Consider the following 22,743-nt stretch of genomic DNA (forward strand, 5'->3'; position numbering starts at 1 on the left):
GACACTTAGATTCACCTGACGGATGGTACTTCTGCCCAAGTGTTGCCTCCATTTCGCTGCAGCAGGCCTCCTGCTTCATGTGCTATTTGCACAGCAGTGTAAAAGCTTGAATCGTTGCTATGGAAAACGGGTAGGAGGAATTTTTAATGAATCGTCATCATCTTTGCAGATTTTCCTCCAATCTCTTTCCAGAAATCTGGAAGGTTTAGCAAGTGCCCTATAAGCCTCCAGCAAGGAGGCTGTCCAGTGGGCGGCGATGCCTTGAAAGCAGAAGAATCCTCCAGCTTCTGGCAGCAATGTGATCTATCAGTAGATCAACAAGATCAAATAAAGATTTTATTTGTGGGAGGAGACCTAGTTCAACAGAGCCTCTCCTAATCCATGAAGAACAATGAGGGCACAAGTGCTCAGTCCTTGTGCAAAGCAGCGGTGGCAGCCCCTCTGCTGGGTGATGGTCACGGGAAGGTAAACCTTTCTGGAGAAATGCAGCCTCCATGCCTGCATCCAGACTATACAAGCTGAGCAGAACAATCATCTGTTAAAGTCCATGGAAAGGGGGCGCCTAGAAAGGCTGTAGAACTGGGAATTGTTCAGGCCAAAGCAAGATCAGTGGAAATTAGCCAGCGCTCTGGAAAGCCCTCAGTGCTTGGAAGGAATCGCATGGCCATGGTCTTGGTGCTTAAGCGATTAATGTCAGGAGTGCTGCTCGGCTTTTTTAAAATGCCGCAGACTTTAGTCTGCGCCAGTGAAAGATGCCAAAGAGCTACTGGGTCACCACCTCTGTGTTGAAAGCCCCAAGGAGCTCCACAGCACCTTGGAGGTTCCTTTAAAAAACCCTTTCTGCAAGAGCCCCCCATGCTTGCTCCCTGTCTCTTGCTGAATGCTTCGAGTCACCAGGAGCATGGCAAACACTCCCCCAGAGCGGTCAGCGAGGCTGGGAGAGGCAACCCAACAGCACGAAAGCCCCTTGCAGGCCTGCCCTGCTTCCCTTCCTGTTGAGTGGACGCTGGGAGTGTGCCCTTCTGCTAATCCCTTACGCTGACCAGGGTAGAGAAAGATCAGCAGAGGTCAGCAGGGATTTACTAATATAAGCACATGCCTTTCTATTGCCATGGAAACATAACTCTTTCCATTGCTTTATTCAAAGTTTCAGCAGAGTTGTCTGTCTTGCTCTAAATGTTGTTTAGATACCTGGGGAGTTTCCCTACTTCACCTTCAGCTTCAACCTGGAAGTCTAGCAGGGAAAGTGCTGGGGTGAGAGCAGGGGCACAACAGAACTGCTGGAAATGGCACCACGTTGGGATTTTGATCCTCCAGGTCTCGGCTGCTTGCAGGCTTCTCAAGCTCACTTGCTGTTGCACCACAGTTGCGAAGCCAGTGGGAGACCTGCTATTTTCAGCTCCTGGTTGCACGGAGACTTTCCCTCCAACTGCAGACGTGAACAGGACAGATGAAATATAAATGAGGGAATAAAAAACCTGCCAACCTGTGGCTTCTGTATGCAGGATGGTTGCGAGAAGCAAAACTGAAACCGAAATAATGCAAACGTTGGGGAAATCCACGGGCCCCCTATGGTGGCTGTTCTGTGCCAAGGTATTTGTCCCAGAGGCATCAAGTTCCTCTCTGACATAGTTTTGGGTACCAGAAAATAGCCATTTTTTAATAATTCAACATACTTTGCCTTAAAAAATAGCAAACTGGGGGGTTGGGGGGCTAAATCCTGCTGTGCATTTAGTGTGAGCGTGTTTTGAAACTGGGAGCTCTGGCATACCAGCTCCCCGTTTTCCCCTCCCTTGGGGAAGTCTTTGCAGTGAAAGGCCCCTGGCTGGGGGGAGTGCACATTCCTTTACTTGACTATCTTCAGTCTTGTGTCATGGAGAGACAGCATCAGGCTTGTGTCTGGCCCTGGTTACCGGTTAGAAACATCACAGCCTGGGTGCCTGACACAATGCATCACCGCCTCCTCCTCTGTCAGGCTCTTTTCTGGAGACAGTGGGAGGCTGCAAGAGCTCGTGGTGGCGACCATGCTGACCTCCCTGGAGCGGGAGAGATCAGACTCATGCTGACTGGCTTCTGAATGTCTCATCCGCTGTTGACTGTTTCCCAAGAGTGAGGTGGCAGACGCTTTGGTTTCGGCCAAGGGTAAAAAAAGGGGCCCAGTATCTGCTGTCATGGCTGAGCTCCCCACGGTTCACCTGGGTACAGTGCCCTGCTGGCACTTGGCACCTGCGTCCTCTCTTCTCCTGTTTCTTGAGGCACGTCCAGTTTCTACAGACGTGGTGCTGTGTGGGACTGTGTGGAACTAGACAAGTTTCCCGAGTCTGCATCTGGGTGACTTGCACTTGGGATTCTGTCCAGAGGCATTTAATTGTGAAGCTTGCAAATGTAAACTGGATACAAGCAGCAAAACCCTGAGTTTCTTTAAATAGTTGTAGCACAAGCATGTGCAAAATGCTAGGTTCTCGGTTTCTGTTATGCCTTTACTCCAAAGCTCTCCAGAAACTAATTAAATCTCACGGCACTTGGGAAGGTGCATAGTTTCTCTCTCAAACAGATGGGTAAACTCAAGCACGTGTGCCAGACTTGCCTAAGCCCAACAAAGTTATTGTCAGGCTGGGGAATAGCCTGCAGGCATCCTGACTGCTGGCCACCTTCCTTGGATAATAGCTGTGGATGATTGTGTCTGTTTGCTGGAAGAGCAGGAGAGAGCTGTAGGATGAACGTGCTTCCCAGTTGCAGTGCACGTGCCCACGCAGATGTTCAGATGGAGAAATCTCGCTCAGAAAGCGCCCCCCACTACTGCAACTTCTTGCTGTGTGTGGAAACTGTTTTGCTCCCTTGAAATGTGCCTGCTCTAAACAGCCCGCTGCTCCCTTTTTATTGCGTGTCAAAGGTGTCCTCCAACACGAAGGAAGCAGGGTGATGTCTTGGGCAGATAAGCCTAATGTCTGCTGCTTCCCTGCTGGAATTTTAAGTGGAGGTTTAAGACCAGGTCGGAGGACCCTTATCCATGGAGCTGCCCGGAGGAGTTTGAAGCTTCAGGTGCCATGCGTGTGGTTAATGTTAGGATGACATTTAAGGAGCCGGCGGGAGCAGCAGTCTCAGCTGCTGAAGTGGGATCTGTCCTGTACGTGCGCCTGGTGCCGAGTGCTCCTGTGAGCCCGGCTGCATTCCCAAGATAACCACGTCCAACACTTGCCACGGGCACTTCGCAAGCTCGGTCCCTCTTGTTCTCAATCAGCGCAGGGTGTTTGAAGCAGAAAAATCTCAGCGTAACATAGGAACAAGGCCCAAGATACCTGTGGCAAACGTGGGTTCAAGACCACGTCTTCAGCTGCTGGCCAGAGGCTCTGGACTCTCGCATGCTTTCCGCAGCATCTCTGGAGGAGGCCAGGAGAACGGACCGCTTTCATTTCACATCATCCCCAGCCTGTTCCTGAAGGAGGCAGCTGATGCCCTTGTGCACCCTGGGCTCTGGCGAGAGCCATTGCCTATGGCAAAATTTGCCCCTGGCATGGTGGGTTTTTTATGTTAAAAACAACCCTGTTTTGCTCCTCCTCACTGTCTGGGGATGATGTTTGCTCATTTATTTGTGGGTTTGTTGGGTGGCACAGATGCAGGCCACAGTGAGCCCAGGACAGTGGTGGTTTGGGTTCTGAGTTGCCAAGATCTTATTGTGTCTTTTGAGCAAGACCCCAAATAAATCTGGGCAAGTCACTCACATCAGCCTCTCTGCCTCAGTTTCCCCACTCTGTAAGATGGGGAGCATACCCACTTCAGAGGGTTACCAGTGCCTGTGTATGGAGTGCTGGAGTGGAAACAGATCTGTACCATTTACAGAGCCCCTAGTGCCATGTGCAGGATCCCAGGGGCTGCCGTCCTGGCTTTGTTTGGCTCCAAGGGCGTTGGAACAAACCTGCGGAGGCTCCTGCTGTAGCAGAGGCAGTGACAGGAGTCTTACCTGACCCCTCACATGGGACTGGGCCCAGCACCTCTTGCGAGTCGCTCCTTTATCACTGTTGTTTATGCAGGTGAGCTCAAGCGCTTTGCTTGTCTCTGCCATCACTAAGAGGATAATCCTCTTATTCCATACTGTATCTAAAATAAATCCCCATGTCCTGCTCTGTTCAGTCACTCCAAGCCAGGAGAGGAGGTGAGAGACGTCTTGTCTTCCATACCTCTGCTGGGACTGGAGGGGTCAGTCTTTGCTGGTCATCAGTGCGATGTCCGAGCAACAAATCATCCATGGAAAAAAATCAACCCCCTCACTTATCCACTCGTAGTACAGATTTGTTCTTCTGCAGATACTTTTTTAAGAACTGTTCCTCCCCACAAGTGGGCTGGAATGAGCTGCTTCATGAGTCAACAGTGATGGGCTTTAAAAATTGTTTCTGGGAAGAAGGTCTTTTCATTCAGTTGCTTGAGAATGGCGTATCCAACCCTCCCACTAGCTTCCTAAGCCGGCCCCTGCTCATATGCAAGAGGTGAGCTTGGTGAGCTTCTGCGTGCATACTGCTCCCTGTCTGCAAGTTGGTATTCCTAGGGAATGGAGCATCCCTTCCATTTGGGTTTGACTAGAAACCCTAGTTGTGAAACTAAAAGGACTTTTAGTGGCTAGAACCAGGAGTTGGGCTCTTTGGGTTCTTTCCCTGGCTCTGCCACACACTTGGGAAAGTCACTTAGCCTCTGGGAACCTCTTTCGTCTCTAAAATGGGGATAGTACTTGGCTCACAAGGGGGTAATGACATTGAATGCTTCTGAAGGGCACAGTGCAGAAGGTGCTAGGGAATCAGTAAAGAAGTGGTACGCTACTAAAGAGGAGGTACACTTCTCTGGCAAGCAATTCAGAAATGCTAGATGCTGGTATAGGTCCAGGTCTAAGATGTTTCGAGGATTACCTGGCTATTGGAGCCAATTTAAATGATGCTTTTGCCTTTTATGGGTTTTGCAGCCTGCTTTATGGGTCCCGTAGCAAAGTGAAAGGGACACGGCATGGAGGCAGGCTGTGAGGAATGGGGGCCCTTGTTATTGGATGGCATTGGGTGAAGAGGGGATTCCTAGGGCTTCAAACTGGCTTCTTTCTTAAATCACTATCCCTTCATGAGTGCAAAAACACTTTATTGCCAAAGAACGGATGTCTAACATTTGCAGACATTAGGGATCCTGAACATTTTCATCAGGGTCCTGGTTGTGATTGAAGCTGTTGGAAACTAAACCCAAGTGGGTGATTGACTCTGGATATGCTCGGAGAGATGGAAACTTATTGTAATGGAAAGCAAGGAGCTGAGCGTCCTGCTGAGCTTGTGGAGCTAGCAGGGCTGTTTGGCTTGCAGTTCAGCTGGAAGAAAGAGCAATCTCAAGGCTCCCAGCGAAGTCACTGATCAGCCCCTTGCCTCCCAGTTGGGTGCGAGGACCTTCTGGTGACCTGTGATGAGAACAGTAGAAGAGAGAGAGCCCCAGAAGCTGCAATGTTATCCCGACTCTGCTCAGAGTAGGCCCGTTGTTGGGGAAATTGCTGTTCACACGTTCAGCCTGCTAACAGGGCTTTGCAAGCAGTGGGTGGAGGTGGTGGTAGTGGTGGGAGACCCAAGAAGAGATTAAAACATTTTCTAATTTAGAAAGGAGGAATAGATGCTTTCCTTACCTTTATGCTTTCCCTTAATACCCATTGCCCTGCATGGTCTATGACAGTTCCCAGGACCCCTTTCCCCTGTCAAGGGTCTTGTCTTCTGGTTCATACTAGCTTTAGTAGCAGAGACTTTTCTGGTCAACCTGGGACAGGAAAGGTTAATCAAGGAGCAGCACCTGTGGGTTCATAAAATCTCCCATATCCATTGCTGGTCTACCCCAAATTCCTTTCTGCGTGGGTAGGAAGCTGCAAGATGCTTCACCACTGTGACTCAGCCTTTTGCAAGATTATTCAACTGACAGCTTTGGCTCTAGTCTTCTCCGCACAGCATGTGGGGGACAGTTTACCTCTAAAGAGATGCAGACTTTTCAGCTGAGCAAATCTGCAGACAGTCAACAAAAGGACCTGGAGTCTGCTCCTCCTAATGCCAGCACAGGTGTGTGGATAGACTGCCATGAGTCTTGGTTCTTTGTCTTTGTTGTTACATTTTTTATGTTGGAAAACATCAATCTAAAACATCTTTAACTTTTCCTAACAAGAAATTTAATCCTGTCTAGCAACAGTCTTGGGACTCTTGAACTAGGGAGAATACAAAATCCCGAGAGACCTGAGGCAGACCCCAAAGAAACTGAGAAGGGAAGGGATTTTTGGTCACACTTTAAAACTGTGGGGTTGGGAATTCTTATGGGTTAATAACTACTTAGCTCCAGTGACAAGGTATTTTGTACGGGAAAAAAAAGCCTTTGGCAAAGAAAGAACCCCTGTTGTGACTGTCCAGAGGCAAAAGATCATGACATATTGCTATGGTCCCACAAGGTCTTCCAATAAACTTAAATTTGAGATCCCTAATGCTTATGAAGTCCAGGCAAAATATTAAAATCACACAGTACAGTCTGCTGGGATTTGTTATTTGTCCTGAGAGGGCAGGAAAGGTCACAAAGCCCATCTTAAAAAAAACACTCTTTTGCAAGCTACCATTAAGTGCAAAACCAGACTCAGCAAGGGCTTGTATCTGACTCCTATTCCGCATTAGCCTTTGAAGTCCATCCTAATCCACCACTAAATGAGTGGAACGTATTTCTGAAGGGAAGCATAGCCCCCTCCAGTTTCATTTCAGGGTAGGCTGGCAGGGCCCCAGCATGTTTTCGACATCAGGTTTTGCCTGCTGAATGTGTGTTCCTCTTATGGCACATGTAGGGAAAGGCCAAGAAGCACTTGTTAATCCAAGAACAGGATCTTTTTGTAGAAAACCGTGGTGGTTTTCTGGTTGTGCGGTGGCTTCTGTGACCAGGTCTTCCCGTTCTATGAGGCTGTGCTGCAGCTTGGTTTGGGGTGGCAGGCTCCACTATTAGTGTATTGTGCCACAGTGAAGGCTGTTATTAATTTGCTGATGAATATTGTATACATATTCAGACCTCATAATGAATAGTTAAGAACAAATATTGTGTGTGTCCCTGGCACTGACCCCCAGGAAGACCGCAACTAGAGTTTTAAAAGGGGCATGTTCTTCAAGGTCACACAGCCTGGAGCCCATGGAGTCTCTCCTTCAGAAGTGACTGTATTTCATGAAGCCAGGGGGTGGTTTGATTACACGACACCAGCTTGGTGTATTGAATCCCTGCAGATTCTCTGCGCGCTTGCTGGGTGCACTTGGGTTAGTGGAATAGGAGTGTCCATCTGCTGTTCTCCCATGTGGCTAAAATCCACCTCCTGAGACTGACTGGTCTACTATTGATCTGTATAGTGACAAATTCTCCTTTTATAGTGAAGTTTGCATCCAAAAGAATAGCACCGGCTCGAACAGAACTCTCCTCTTTGCATCAGAGGAAATACTAGAACTACAGCTGAGAGTGCTGCACTTCCAAGTGACTTCATCCTCAAGTCAGTGGTGTTGGTGTGCGCGTGTGTGCATGAGTGTATATGTGAAAGAGACTGTTTAAACCTTTCTTATAAAAAGGTAAAAACAGAAGGTAAAAGTGCAGAAGTGTGCACCCCACAAGCATGAAACACTTGTCGGTAACAAAGCATCTATATCAGAGAGAGTGAGAGAGCTGCATTGAAGAGGACACACTGGTATGTAAAATTCTCCTCCTCCCTGGCAGTGAAGTCCCATAGTGAACTGAGCTATACTTATGTTGTATCTGCATAAAACTTGGAGAAGTAGAGAGAGACTTGTTCCCCCTTCTTCTTGAGAAAGCTGTCTTCATTTTTTCTAAAAGCTTCTCTTCTTGGGTAGCCTCCTTGTGCTAAGGAGAAGAGTTACAGACACAAACACACAGGGTTTGGCTTTGATGTGATAAATTGCTGTTCTGCCCTCCTTGAGTCCATCAGCTCCCTGTCACTCAGGGCAGCAAGCACTTTTATTATTTTTACTTGCTTACTGCTTGTGCTGTGGTAGCATCTGGGGCCCCGTTTATTCCAGTGGGAGGCATCATACAGCCACATAATCACCACCAGTGCCTGTCCCAAACAGCTTATGTTCAAAAGAGGGAAAAGCTGGATCCACTGAGGTCGGTGGAAACATTCCCACTGACTTCCAGGCAAGATTTCACTCCAAGTTCCTACTCTGTTACACTGGTAAATAATAAAATGGCTGGGTGTTACTCCTGATTTGTACCAGTGCGACAGAGTCAAACATGGTTCACGATTGTATCCTTGTAAGGTAAATCTGACTTGAATAATCTGACTGTGTTTTGTGTCTCTTGACACATTGTTTAGGCTTGAGCTTTGAATTATTTTTCACAGCTGGCTAGAACTCTTCCATATTTATTAATGTAATTATCAGGGCAAATCCTGTGCCCTGGCCATTAGCCTCCTGACTGCAGTTTTCATCCTGTACTTATATAACCCATCATGTGAGTGCAAATAATGGCTGTTTAGGCAAGAAGAACTGAATTCCACTAGGAACCAAGAGCTGCCTCTTACAGAAGCAGGAAGGTATGAAAGGGCTTTCTGATTCATTTGTAAGTGAGAAAGGCAGGTACTGGTGTTGGACTTGAATCATCTCCCATAGAAAAGCTCTGGTGGGGCCCAGACCTGATTGCTCTGAGCTATCCCAGCACAAACCTTGTACTGCTGCAAAGTGCCCCAGTGGCTGTGCCCCGAGTGGCTGCCAGCTGGAGCGAGGCAGCAGCAATGATCATGAGAAGCATGTATATATGAGCTTAATCATTACAACGCCCCTATATACTTCCCATATCTATTGTACCAGGTGTGGCTGTAACTTCCTCCATGCTTTTCTCAGGATCAGTCACGTTTGGTGCCGTGCACCTCTACAGTTTGCTGTTTAATGAACGTATTGAGTGACAGCATTCCTACCCACCTGTTGTTTATGGTTTGGTCATCCTGTTCTTTCTACCTGCTTTCCTTATCTATCGCAGCCATCCACGCTGATCCTATCCATCCGGGGGTGCCCTGGACCAGATTCCACTTTCTGCTGCATCCTGTCACTGTCTTCAGACCTCTAAATTTTGAATTCCTGCTCCTGTTGCCTTGTGGCCTACAGTGGCTATAGCTTTCAGACATCCCTAAATCATTATCTGTCTATTAAGTCAAGTCAGTCCTAAGGCTGCTGTGACTGTTGGAGCACCTTGGATGCTGTAACAACCCTCTTCCACTCTGCCCTGTGTTGGCTAGCTTCGTGCACCCTGTCAGTTGAAGCCCCGTCTGGTCCTTGATATTGGTTCCCCAACTCTTCTTGGGTCTGCCTCTTTTTTTCTTTCCCTCCACCATGCCCTGCGTTATGGTGTCGGCAAGGGTGTCCAGCCTTCTTGTGATGTGTCCAAACCATCACAAGTCCCTTCATCACACAACCTCCAACCATGGACTGGGTAACAGGTCAACCTGCCTGGCACAGCACCTGGTGATGCCATGACAATAACCACAGTAAACTCGGAAGAAAATGGAGCCCCCTAAAAGGCTCTTTAGCACCTTTCTCTCTTGTGGTGATGGGAGAAGAGGCTTTCCTGGATCCTTATATTTGTCATGGGAACGGTTTGCAGGTGGGTTCTGTCCTGTGCTCACATGTCTGTGCAGCTGCAGGACCCTGAATTTTGCCATAAAGAAAAGGACAAGTCTTAATGACCCATGAAAATTCACAGGCGGCATAGTGAGGGAAATCACTAGGTGACAAGTCAGCTGTTGCTCCATCACGCGGGAAGTTTGGCTAGAGAGGGAGCAGCCCCCCTGCCTGGGCTCTGCTGTGGGTAGTGTGGACTCTCCCCGTTTTATAGGAACACGGGGCTGGGCACACATCCCTTTGAGCAGCTGGGACCCTCCCTGGGGTGGCGAGTGCTTGCCAGCTCTCCTGCAGTGTCAGCTGGGCTGCGGTGCAGTGCAGATGCATCCAAACAGCCCGTTCCTCATGCTGGCCCTTGCGTTGCTTCTGTCTCCACTCCAGCAGGTGCATTTCTTTGTATACTTACTCCTGAAGGAGCTTCCTCGCCTGCAGATGGAGCTCCTTCTTGGGCTGGGAGCAAATAGGGGCACTGTGCCATTTGAACACGCAGCGGGCCTAGTCCCCCTCTGCTGGGGCCGGTGCATTGGGCTTTTGGAAGGTGGAGACTGAAACCAGCACCTCGTTAGGTGCACAAAGGCTCCCGTCCACCACCCTGCTTCAAGCCAGCTTCCCGGGCTGCCGCCTCTAATTGCTACAGCGGATTCCAGGCAGATTCCGTCATCCCTGGTTTCTGCCTGAGTGGGAATCTGAGAATAAAAGGGCGGATGGCAGAATAATGGGTGCACTGGACAGTGCAGGGCACGGCAGCCCTCCCCGGCATCACATGAGAGGCCCACGGGAGGAGGGAATGCGGAGGATGCTGGAGCGAGGGAGGATTCAGTAAATCCTTGAGCTTCCCCCCGCCTCCTCCTCAAAGGAGACCTCACCAGGCTTTGGAGAGCAGGAATTAAGGGAGGTCAGGGCAGGGGCAGGCTTTTGTAAACCAGGGCCTGCTATAAATGGCTTTCATGAACCGGAGGCCTCCACTCCCACATACAAAGGGAGCCAGGCGTGGATGGGGGTGAGCTGATAAAAAGCCACCGACACAAATAACTCGTGGGTGGGTATAAAATGTGCCAGAGCAAGACAAACATAACGAAAAATGGGCGAGGTGAATGGTGGCCCGAAGGAGAGAATGTGTAAGGTCAGCGGGAAAGCGAGGCCCTGAGCTGGAAATCCCCACCAGGGGCACAGCATGCTAAAATGGCTTTCCTCAGCGAGGAGCTGGGTGCTGTGCGTGCTTCAGGGGCTGCTGGCCATTTGAGCAACTGCGTCCTCTCGGGCCATGGGGGAGAGCAGGTCCTTTCACTAGCTGGCTCGAGAAAATATGCAGCAAGGCAGCAGACAACACAAAGGACTGTGCCCACATTGGCTTCTGAAAACAAGGCTGGCTCCAAGAGCTAATGAGCCAGGACACGCAAGCTTAGTTAGGCAAACTCAGAGCCAGCTCAAGAAGAATGAGAGTTATTCCTCAGGTGTCCTGTGCAGCTGAACGTCGTCTCCCTCTGCTCCATGGTCAGTCTGCATAGAGAAAGTATTTCCAGCGCATCCGTCACGTTTGCAGAATAACCTTCTGATTGCAAACACTTCGTGCCATTCTCCTGTGCAGAAGCAGTCTTTAGTGGCTGCCCTCCCCAGCTTCTCTGCTAGAGTCTTTTCCAGGTCCCAGCTTGCAGTGAAGGAAGGACTGCTTAGCAAAAGTTGCACGGTGCTAGCAGTTTGGGACAGTTTTCTGCTATCTCTTGTGATGGATGGGACAGGTCCCCTTGTCCATGCTGTTCTACTGTCCTACACTTGTTGTAGGGAGGGATCCAGGCCAAGCCTGGCTTCCCATTAGTGATGACATCTCCTGAGCAGCCTGATCCAGTGTTATTCCTGTTCCCCTTCTTCTCAGTCCTGTGCCCCTTGCCTTGTGCAGTCTCACCATCGTCAGCGAGATGTGATGTTCCAGCCCGTACACCATCACGTTTCTGGAGGGTGGAATTGTTTAGGGAAGATCCTTCCTCCTAAACCTGACAGACCTCCATTTGCTGGGTTCCGAGATGTGAGAGATGGGCACGAACAAAACCCTTAGATCCAAATGCCTCAACTGTGGGGAAATCTGGATTGGACCTTGGCAGCTGGTGCATCTCAGTGTTAGACTGAGGCGGTGCTTTTGCTCTGGACGTGCCCCAGTTCTGGAAGACTCAGTGTGAATGTGAACGTTGCCTTGAACCCCAAATCCCTCCCAGCCAACACATCTTCCAGCATCGTCTGCCCTGGCAAAGAATGCCTTATCCAGGCATGAGTTTATTCTCTTGCCTTGTATGCATAGGGTGCTTATTTAGTGATCATGAGGCTCTGGGTGCTTTAGATGGACAAAGAGGGACAGTGGTGCAACGGCCAGTTCGGCCATGGGGATGGACACTTATGGCAGTAGCTACCGATCCCCGGGGTTCTTGCTGAAAGAAAGCTGCTGCCTGGGAGCGTGGTGTGGGAGTGATGAAGTGGGAGTGATGCTACCTCAGTGGCACTGAGCTGGAGTCACTGAAAGCCAAATAGGGCAGTCTGGCCTCTAGTTACAGAACCAGCTTCTGCTGCTTACTGGAGGTCACAGGTTCCCTTAACGTTCAGGGTAACTGAACTAGGTGAATGGTAGAGAAAATGCCTGTAAAGGCAGTGTGAGCAGCGATCCACCAGGCTAGCTTACGTGTGCACATAGAACAGTTGATTTAGTCATATGACTACAGGCTGAGGCAGAAGGCGGAAGGGATGGAAGATCGGAGAGAGGCGTCTCTCCAGCAGGAAACCCTGGGCCTTCTGGGGATTTCATGGTCAAACCCAACACCTTAAAAGATGCTGAGAAACCAGGGAGCAGGCAGTGCAGATCCTGGAACACCGGTGAGAAACTTCCATAGGATCTCTGCATCGTATGTGCGCTTTGTCTTGTGGATAGCTTATTGTACTCCTTGGCAAGCATCATAACCTCCTGGTGAAACAGACTTCTGGACTGCCATGGTCTAAAACACTGAGGACCTAACCGCCCTGCCTAGCCACATGCCAGGACAAGCACTGTTCCTCTAAGGGAGACCCGTCATGTCTCCACGCAAGGCTTGTGGAAAGTGGCTAGCTTTTAGATGAGCAAAGCCAGTGATGCCCCTGGTGGTGTGGGGTTGGCGTGGGGGAGCTCTCAGATGTGCATCATAATTACAGGAAGAGTCCATTGCCCAAGGTAACCAGGAGTTTTTCTCTTCTCCACAGGTTCCACGTGCGCTGAAGATGTCAAGAGCTGTTCATCGTCCCCTTGTCAGAATGGAGGGAGTTGTGAGGACTTGGGAAGGGGATACCGGTGCGTCTGCCCTCAGCAGCCCCTAGCCTACACGGGCACGAACTGTGAACTCCTCTATGATGCGTGTGCTGTGCACGCGTGCCCCACCAATAAAACCTGCCGCACAGTGCCAGGGCTCCAGGAGTATGACTGCATCTGCAGGCCTGGCTTCACAGGTATCGATTGTAGTGTTAATATTAACGAGTGTGAGAGCAACCCTTGCAAAGAGCCGCATTTTGAATGTGTAGATAGTGTAAATGGATACACCTGCCAATGCCAAACAGGACTGACCGGAGAAGGCTGCCAAACAGCAATCTCTCTGTGCTCTAGCCATGCCTGCCTAAATAACGGGACCTGCGTCCAGAGTGCTGAGGATTATGTCTGCTTCTGCCCGCCTGGCTTCACTGGGGACCATTGTGAGCACGACGTCAACGAGTGCGCCTCCAGCCCGTGCCAGAACGGGGCCATCTGCCGGGACATGGTGAACGAGTACAAATGTTTCTGTGTGCCTGGGTTCCAAGGGTACCGCTGCGAGATAGATATCAACGAGTGTGCATCCCGGCCCTGCAAAAACAACGGCACCTGCCGGAACGAGAGGGATCACTATATCTGCGAGTGCGTCCCTGGCTACACAGGTACCTTCATGATCGTGCATTTGCCTGTCAGGGGCACTGTTGTCTTGTTTGTGCTGCTCCAGCTGGGCACCTGCCCCCACAACCCCAGCGAGTTTCTCATGGCACCTCTGTGTTACAGTGGTGGGGCTAAGCCGCCGTCAGGCAGTGCCAGGTAGATACCTGTACTCCAGGCTTGCTGTTCCTGGGAAAGAGGGGTTTGGATTGTAGGGTGGATCCAAGGGTCTTGTTCATGTCCATCTCTGGTATCTTGTAACCCTGCAAACAGAGACCTGTCATGTTTAATAGGAAAGCTCTTCCCTAAACAAATCTACCCTCCAGAGACATGATGGTGTATGGGCTCAGACCAAGAGGCTTAACTTCCCTGGAGCCATATGGAATTGGCAATGTGTGACATGATAAGGAAGTGATCGACTTGGATGAGGGTGCGAGTAATGGAGAGGCACAGAAACATGACAATCCTCGGGATGTTCAGGGGTGCAGCTAGTTTTTCTAAGTCAGGCCCAGGGAACTCTGTCCTGCCTTGAAGCGTTTCTCTAGAGCAGGAGTCCCTGGAGCAAAGTAGCTTTTAGTGGTAGATTTGTTCTTCCGACCCCTTTAAGTCCAGAGAGCATTTGTTCTGCCTGTGCCTCCGAGTAGCTCGCCCTGCTGCATCCGTGTGGTGGTGGTTTGCTGTGTCACCTGCACCTGTGAGTGAGCGGCGGGGCAGCAGAGCAGAGCAGAGCAGGGCGAGGGTCTCCTCTCCCCCGCCACGCCATGGGAATGGAATGTGGCCATGATGCACTCGCCTCCCCCTGGTACCAGCCAGCACACGACCTTTCCCAGCCTCACCCGGTGTCCCTGGCTGGGCCGTGCAGGAGTTACGTTACTGTAAAGGAATGTGGGGGGTCGCTGGGCCGCAGATTACAAGCGAATGGGGAGATGTTGCAACCTCAGGCACGCGGCCACTGCTGGAGCTGCTCTCTAGCGAAACGAACAGCAGGGTCAGAGGGAAAGAACCTGCTCAGCAACTGATTCTCCTTTTAGGGTTTAAAATACCCCCTGATTTAGAGTGTAACATGGAACTCAGCACTGGTGAGCCGGTTTCCTTTTCACTTCCCTGCAAAATCCTGAGGTCAGGAGGATTGCTGGCTGCAGCAAGGGGCGAAAGCAGCTGGCGATGCTGCAGGAGCACACAATGTCCCAAACACGAGGCTCTGCATCACAGCCTAGGTACACAGTCCTGGTTCAGAGTCTGGGCCAGCAGACTGAGCGGTTCCTGGTGCGAGAGGCTGGAATTTGGGCGAAGGAAGTTTTGATGCGAGGATTGACGGGTTTTGATCCGGCAGATTATGGGGCCTGCATTCCTTTAGGATTAGGATGGCCATGTCTGCTGCATGATGAGTCTCTGCCAGAAGGGAGGATTAGGTGGATTGGCAGGTGCCATTCTAGCGCCTTTCTTGGAGAGGTGATGTCAGGCCACGGGCAGTTTACAGAGGTGGGAAAAAGGGCAAGAGGCTCTTTATGGGAACTCCCATTCCATTGCTGGAGCTCTGGACATTAGGGAAAAACAATGGATGCCTTACTACTACCGATAGCGCAGTTACCGCAATTCATAGTGCCATGACCGATTGCAACAGGTAGCATGGCAACTAGCACCTCGTACTTCTCGAGTACTTGTTTCCTGAGGATTTCAAAGCAAGTTATAAATATTGCTCAACCAGCCCTTTGAACGGTTTCTGGCATGGGTGTATAGGCATCCAGAAATCACCTTATCAGCCACCGAAACCTAATTATCTCTGGGGTGGAAGGCAGCAGCTGGCTAACAGTACCGAGGGACAGCAGTGATGAGCACTCCCTGACTGACGTGGGGGAAGGTGCGGTAGGCAGATAAACTGCAAAGCTCCAGGCTGGAAGTTAGCCACGAGATCGTGATCAATGGCCAATTTTTCCCTCCAAAATGCCATCCTGGGATTTTTAATGAATGCAGATGAGCAGGACCATGATTTATGCCTCAGTCATTCAACAAAATGGAATGAAAGTTGGTGCTACAGCAGCTAGAGATTGCCAAATGTCACAAAGCATTTCTAGTGTTATTGATGTCAGAGGTCCACGAAGCAAAACCCAGAGGTCTTCCCAAGACTGCCTTGGCTACAAATACTAATTAAGGGCCCTTGATTTACTTGCGGGCACAATTGCTGCCCAGGCACTCCCCCAGCTCTTACAGTGACATTTATAAATAGGTCTCTGGTCCAGCAGATTGGGTTTAGTAGAGGTGCTTTCATAATCTCTGCCCAGAAGTCCAGCTGGTCCAAATTCTCCGTGCCAATCCCTAACACAGATTATTTCTTGTCTTTTGTAACAAAGATGTAAACTGTGATGCTGAAATAAATGAATGTGACTCGGACCCTTGCGAGAACGGGGGCACGTGCAGTGACCACATTGGGTTCTTCACCTGCAGCTGTGCGCCAGGCTACGAAGGAGTCCAGTGCGAGGTGGACATCAATGAATGTCTGAGCCAACCATGTAACAATGGTGGGAAGTGTCTTGACCTAGTTAACAGGTAAGATGCATGCTGCTTTGGCTGTTTGTGTCTGGTGATTAGATAGCCCAAATGAATCGAAGTCCTGCCTGGCATAACTCCCTGACTGCAGAGCGATCAGTGCTGGGATGATTCGGGGTCAGTATTCCTGAAGGCTTCCCCGCTGACACCATATGCCCATTCAGTGTCTTTGAAGCTAAATGGCAGTGATTCTGACTTCGCTAGGGTGATATGCCTGGGGCCCCTTTTGCCAGCAGAGCTCCCAGAGATGCCAAGAACTGTTTGCCAGTTCAGGGGGTGGCTGCCGGTGGTATGGAAGGAGCTGCCCTCCTTGGCTGAGAGCTGACCCGTGTCTCTGAGCCTTGCCTTTCACATGCAGTGTTTGGGATCTGAGGCTGGCCTGCCTCGCCACCAGTTTCCAGCAGCGATCTCCTACTTGTGGAGACAGAACTGCTCTTCTCGCAGCTCGTGGGTGGGCCTGAGGGTTGGGGGCATCACCCACAAATCTCTTTGCTTGCCCTCCAGAAAGGGCTGCGCTTTGCCATTGCAAGCTCTTGCGTTGCTATATTTTCTGTCCTCCCACAGCTACCAGTGTGACTGCAGTGACACAGGCTTTGAAGGGGAGCACTGTGAGCTGGATATCCTCGAGTGTGCCTCCCAGCCCTGCCTGAACAGTGCCACGTGTCTGGAGGGGGTCAAGAATTATAGCTGTGCCTGCTGGCCAGGTGGGTAGGGAACTAGCTTAGCTCCCCTAGCGCTAGAGCCTTGACTGGTGAAGATCTGCAAGGCTGCCCCCAAGGCCCTCGACAATGCTGATGTTATCCTGTGTGGTCTAATTTAGTTGTCAGCTCCCCAGGCAGAGGTGCTCTTGCTGCTCCCCTTGGTGCACAGTCTAAAATATCCCAATTCCAGGCCTTTTCCAGCCTCTTGGCTGGCTCCTGGCTCCCATCTCATTGCTAGTGGAGTATGCTGGGCCCTCTGCTTTGTGCTGAAGGCAGTGTCTCAGGCCCTTCATCACAGCTGTGGTGTGTTGGTGTCCCTTCCAATGGAGGCCTGTGTTGTCTTAGCCCTGGTGTCTGTCTGGCAGGTTACATGGGGCAACGCTGTGAGGAGGATGTGGATGAGTGTGCCACAGAGCCCTGTCACAACGGAGGTGTGTGCTTCGAACGATCCAACCAGAGCTACTATGGGACGCAGCCAGACTTCCCCCACGAGTTCAGCTACAGCCAAGCTGCTGGTTTCCTCTGCTGGTGCCAACCAGGCTTTGAAGGTGACTAGTACACTGGCATGTGCCCTGCCCCGGGCAAAAGACAGCTGCACAGGTTAGGTCAGGGGAGATGGAGATGTGCTCTCTGCAGTGATGCACTGAAAGCCACCCAGATGGTTCTGGCTGGGCAGCTGCCTCAAATAGTGGGCATGTGCCAGTGCTCCTTTGCTGTGTGTGCCTAATACAAGCAGCTCTGAGTGGAAACCTCTCCAACCACCCCCACTTAGGGCCCTTCTTTAGTATCCTGCCAAGTACTCGGCAGCTGGAGCTTGGTGGTCTTCATGGCTGTTCCCATGAGCACAGGGAAGACTGTGGAGGAAGCGTCTAGCTCCCTGCAGTCCCATATGAGACTCTGTCTCCCCATATAGCGCAGCGGCTGCTCTTGTGGCAGCTATGCCCATTGCTGGGGGTGGGGGGAGAGAATAAAGCCTTGCCTAGTACGTGAGGTCCCTGGGGTATTCGACAGAGCTTCTACTCTTTCCCTGGTTTTTAAACTGTTTGTAGGAGTATGGGTTTGGGAGTGTGTGTGGGTTCATGGAGGACAGAACAAAGCCCTGCTTTGGGAATGTGGGAGTTTGGTTTCTTGCTTGCGGAGGGAACCGAGTCATGGTCTCACCTCTGCTACTGCCTCATTGGATAATCTTGGGCAATTCCCTTCACCTCTCTGTGCCTAAGTTTCCCCCTTTTATAAATGGGGATAACTACCTGTTTGACAAGTGAGTATTGAGGGACAAGTCATGCCTCTGAAGGGTCCCTGGCATCTCTGGAGGGAAAGGTGCTAGAGAAGAGCCAACGAGCTTTGTCTGGTGTGCCCGTGCCCTCGGGCTGGCTGCTTAAGGGTACTGATGTCCTTCTAATGGGATTGTGCCTTCAATCTCAAAGGGGAGACCTGCTCCATCAACATCGATGAATGCGAGTCCCAGCCATGTCAGCACGGAGCACGCTGTGAAGATCTGGTTAACGGCTTCCTTTGCCATTGCCCACCGGGATACTCAGGTAATGCTGGTGCCTGGACCTGGGTGAGCCTGAGTGGCTGCTTATTGAGGCACATTCTGGCTTTAGGGGTGCTTGATTGGATTCAAGCACTGATGGACAGGGGCTGCCATAGCAGGGAGATGAATTGGGCAGATAAATGTGGGGGACTTTTAGTGTGAGACTTTTCCTTTGCAGCTGCCGAGGGGAACAGCCCCCTGGCTAAGTCTGTCTGCCTTGCTACTGCTGCATCTCATCTCAACCCTCAGATAAAAACATTCCTCCTTCATTCTCTGTAACGTTGAATCATCCTGCTTTTCAACACCTCAGTGCTGTTTTGAGCTGTAGTTTGTATGAAGGACACACTCCAGAGCTAGCTTGCATTCTTCCCGCCCTCAGTTCAACATAACCTGCTCCATGTGTTGACAGGCTGCCATCTCGTGGGGGAAAGACAAACTTGAAGCTACAAGAAAGCCTCCTTGTGTAACTTTTCTCAGGATAGCCGGGAGCATGGTCTTGAGTCTGCATCTAGCCTTGTCCATAAGGAAAACAATTTTCCTCTTGGACTAATATATATGGGTCTAGCTTTGCTGGTCTAACCCCGTGCATGGACACTCTTATTCTAAACCAGGTACCTTTAGACAAGTTTGCTTCCCTCTCTTCCCACTAACAGCTGCTAAATCTGAAAGGTACATAGGTGTCCATGGGGGGGTGAACTTCACACCTCAGGTTATCCCACAAAAGCGTTCCTTTGTACCCGGGCCGGTGAGAACAGGCTTTATTCCAAGGTCTAAATTGCAAGGGCAAGGACAGTTAAGGTGCAGCCCCCATGAGCAGAAACCTCTTCAAGTTCTTCCAGTCTGTCCGTGCTGCCCGTCAGAGTTCTTGTCTGTCTGTGCATCCAGGGCTGTTGCCCTCCCTCCGTGCTCTGGCACTGCTCAGAGAGCGGGGATTTTGTTTCGCTTTGCCAAACCACAGGTTTGCTTAATCCCTTCCAAACGCTTGGCCTGCTCTTATGGGCAGAAAAGCCGACACATACACAGGATGGGGAGAGATGGGGGAGCCGGGGTGTTCATTCTGCGGGATCTGTTTTGGGTTCATTAGTACTCGAAGGGAATTAGGGTCAGGTTGCCCTTCTGGATCTTGCCTTTGTTTAAAGGACTTTGTCGTGTTTGAGGTAGTTCGGAAACATTCACACAGTGAAAGGTTGGGAGCAGCAGGTGGGGAAGTCACATTTTGCCCCTCTGTGAGCTCAGTGAGCTGAATGAGTGCATGTGGAGGAGTGAAGCTGACAGGGAAATAATAGCAATTAATCTCCCCTGCTTTGTCAATTAATTCCAGTATAGACCTGCCGGGTAAACAGCTTATTACTTCATATTAGGATCACAGAACAACTTTGTGAAGCTTCCCATAATGTTTCTGTTCAAAACCCATTTTTGCGGTGGCTTAGATCTGCCATGAGCTTGCATTTAAGCTGCCTTCTGCGATTAAAGTGAACTTGCTACTCTGATGTAGGCTGCTTTTCAGTTTCTCTCCAGGAGCCCTTTCCCCCATCTCAGGAATTTGGGGAGTGTTGGGATAACATTGTGAATCATCAGAAATTGCATTCATCCATGTTAACTGTCTAAGTGCTGGCTTGGGCGGGAGCACAGCTGGGGGACGAGATGGCTTTTGTCTCAAAACGTTAAGTGTTTCAAAAGTAATAAACAGTAAATGGAAACCCAGCGCCCTAGACCCGTCAGAACCGCACGGTGAGCTAGGACACCGGATTAGCAGGTCTAGGAGAGTGTCTGCTGTATAGGCCTTGTGACCTCTGCACTTAGTATGTCCTAGGGAGCTGAGGTGATGTCAGTGTGTGCCTGATTCCCTTTGCCATTAGGGGATGGGCTGGATCAGAGGGGCACACAAGAGGAAAATGAGTCTGGTTTGGAAACAAGAGCTGTTGCAGTCAATCTAAGGGCAAATTTCCACCCAAGGAAGAGCCAGGCTGAAGGGGAACAGCAATTGTACAGATGGATCTGGCCCTGGGGTCACTGTGTTATCTGGAAAGAAAATGACCTCTTGATCTCAGTGGTTTTAGTGTGGTGTGGTGACAGTTCAGGACAGGAATGAGGAAGAAAAGTATGTCCATTTGGATATACTTGGGAACTGGAAGAATGTAATTACTGATCTGGGATTTGGGCAGTTCATCCATGAAAAAAGCCAAATGAGCACTAGTGGCTTGACTGCACTTGTTATGTGCCTCATCCCAACGGCAGGAGCACAGCGCCTTCTAGCACTGTGCTGCAGCGTTGGGTCAGCCGGAGTGAAAGATGAGCACTACTCGCTCCATGGCAAAGATCGCCTCCTGCAGCACCTGGGTTCTCCTTGTTCCCCCAGCCAAGTGCTAACCCTGTCTAAGTGGTGATTGCCATGCTCGGCCTTCCTTACAAACATAAGCTGCTGCATTGCTGAAGCTGAGACAGACAGCAAGTTCATTGTCTTTCAGCAACGATCCAAATGCTTGTCAGCCATCTTACTTCAGTCCTCAACCTCCTTTTAAGAATCAGAAATGCTTTTTCCTTGTATTGAGAAGGTCTGCCTTGCCAACAGCTTTTCATGCCAGGGCACTGCACAAGCTCAGATACTCTGGAGTTTTTGGCTTAGGCACAATGCCTGGTGGACTGAATTGAATTGGGAAAGTTTGCTTCCCTGCTCCAAATGGATGGCTTGTTTAATTTCCTCATACAGACATTTTCCAGGTGCCTGCTTTGTTTAAAAAATGTGACCTCCACTCTAGCCAGAGAAGGCAGCTAAAAGGTTAAGAGACTAAAGAGATTAGAGAACGTTAGCCGTTGGACAGGAGGAGCTCTTTCAGCAAACACAGCAGAATGCAGGCAGCAGATGCATCCCAGGGCTCCTTCATTTTAACAGGAAGGTATATTACCTTTGTGCACATACCACAGGCAGCTGCCGAGAGGCTGGGCTGTGAAACATTCAGACAGATGCCTAGACCTATTTTCAGATGCGTGCAATGAGTACGAGTTGGTCCTGGGTACAGCGAGGGTGAGCTGGGTACTGTTCAGTCCGTGCTGCATCTCCCAACCGGATTGTGACTCCATTGTTAATCAGGCCTTTTAAACTGGCTGCCGGCTGACCAGGCGCTGCAAGCATTGACACTCCAGAGTAGTGTCTGGTGTCAGACATGATTTAACCGTGTATAGTGAGCACCTTTGCCTGAAAGCATCCACTGAGGTTCTGGTCTGACAGTCGCACTGGGTCTGTTTGGACCTGGCTGGTTTAGCAGATTGACCAGAAGGCAGAATGAGAGATGTGCCAGTTACTTCCAGCTCGCCCGTGTCAAAGGGCTTGGAGAGGATTAGTAAAGGTGGAGCAACTGTGATGAATTAAATGAGGCTTCCCTGTTAATGAAAATGGATGAGGCCCAGTTTAGTGTCACCTCTAGTGCCAGGCCAGGCAGAGACGTGAGCAGACCAGCCACTCAAACACATGCTACTATGCACAGTCTAGCAATGTCCCTACTGCAGCACAGAGCTGGGCTGCCACTGAAAGCTTCCAGGAGTGCCAGGCTGTTTTCAATTAGCAGTGGGTATGGGATTTGGGCGGTGCAGTGATTCCCATGTAAGAGGCGTGCTCCATAACATGCATCACCTTCACATGTACTCACTGCTTTGCATGCCAGTGAGCAGACTCCTGCTGTGCACGAGCTGTTTGTGCACTGTATGCCCACCTGGAGATCTCAAGGAAATTTCAGTAGCTCCCTCTCCCTCTGCCCCTCGCACCGTCTGTGGTCGTTACTGGGGAAGGAGGAACCCCCAGCCTCAGAGCCTAGACTCCATGTAGTCATCTGCATGGAGGACGTGTTCCCCCACTGTGAGCGGAGCTTGTGAATGCTTGGTGAGAGGACATGAACGGTCTAAGAGCTGTTGGCTGGCAAGGGGATATTAGCAAGGAGGTGCTCGTTAGAGGGCAAGCTGCTTGGTCAGTGAGGGGGACTGGGATGGCAAGGAACTGCCCCTTGGTTTCCAGAGACGTGAAAAATTCACCTGTACTTTTCTGCTGCTGCCATTTGCTTTTCCCACTCTCAGTGCATCTCTGTACCCAACCTCCTTTCCCTCTCATTTGGCTACAGTGAAATGGCTTTCATGGGAGAGGAGTTCAGGAACCTGTGCAAGCAAATCCTGGAAACCCTCCACATAAGGCAACTGGAGACCCTAGAGAAAAATCCTAGTGCCAATGAAGTCAGTGGCAAAACTCCTGTTAACTTCAATGGGGCAAGAATTCCCCCTCTGGGCTGCTGTTCCCATCGGTGGCTATTCCTCAGTGGCAGAGCGGCAGCTTTGCTTCCTGGTTTAGAAGAGGAAAGATATCCTTGGCCCTGCTGGTGCTCTCCCCATTCATGGAAATCAGTGGCATTG

At 50.4% G+C, this 22,743-nt stretch overlaps 1 protein-coding gene across 5 annotated transcripts in view; it reads left to right on the plus strand.

Moving 5' to 3' along the window:
* Window positions 1-22,743, plus strand: part of CRB2 (crumbs cell polarity complex component 2) — a 67,511-nt gene that overhangs the window by 25,059 nt on the left and 19,709 nt on the right. For all 5 annotated transcript variants that reach the window (XR_009455960.1, XM_019500975.2, XM_059715733.1 and 2 more), the window contains 5 exons: window positions 12,867-13,568; window positions 15,912-16,107; window positions 16,672-16,811; window positions 17,174-17,356; window positions 18,236-18,349. Coding sequence is in view for 4 of the 5 variants with exons in the window: in XM_019500975.2 (XP_019356520.1) it covers window positions 12,867-13,568; window positions 15,912-16,107; window positions 16,672-16,811; window positions 17,174-17,356; window positions 18,236-18,349 (1,335 nt within the window). In the remaining variant the exon portion in view is untranslated. The remainder of the gene's footprint in view (window positions 1-12,866; window positions 13,569-15,911; window positions 16,108-16,671; window positions 16,812-17,173; window positions 17,357-18,235; window positions 18,350-22,743) is intronic.

The sequence above is a fragment of the Alligator mississippiensis genome, chromosome 12 (assembly GCF_030867095.1).
Source record: "Alligator mississippiensis isolate rAllMis1 chromosome 12, rAllMis1, whole genome shotgun sequence".
Lineage (NCBI taxonomy): Eukaryota > Metazoa > Chordata > Crocodylia > Alligatoridae > Alligator > Alligator mississippiensis.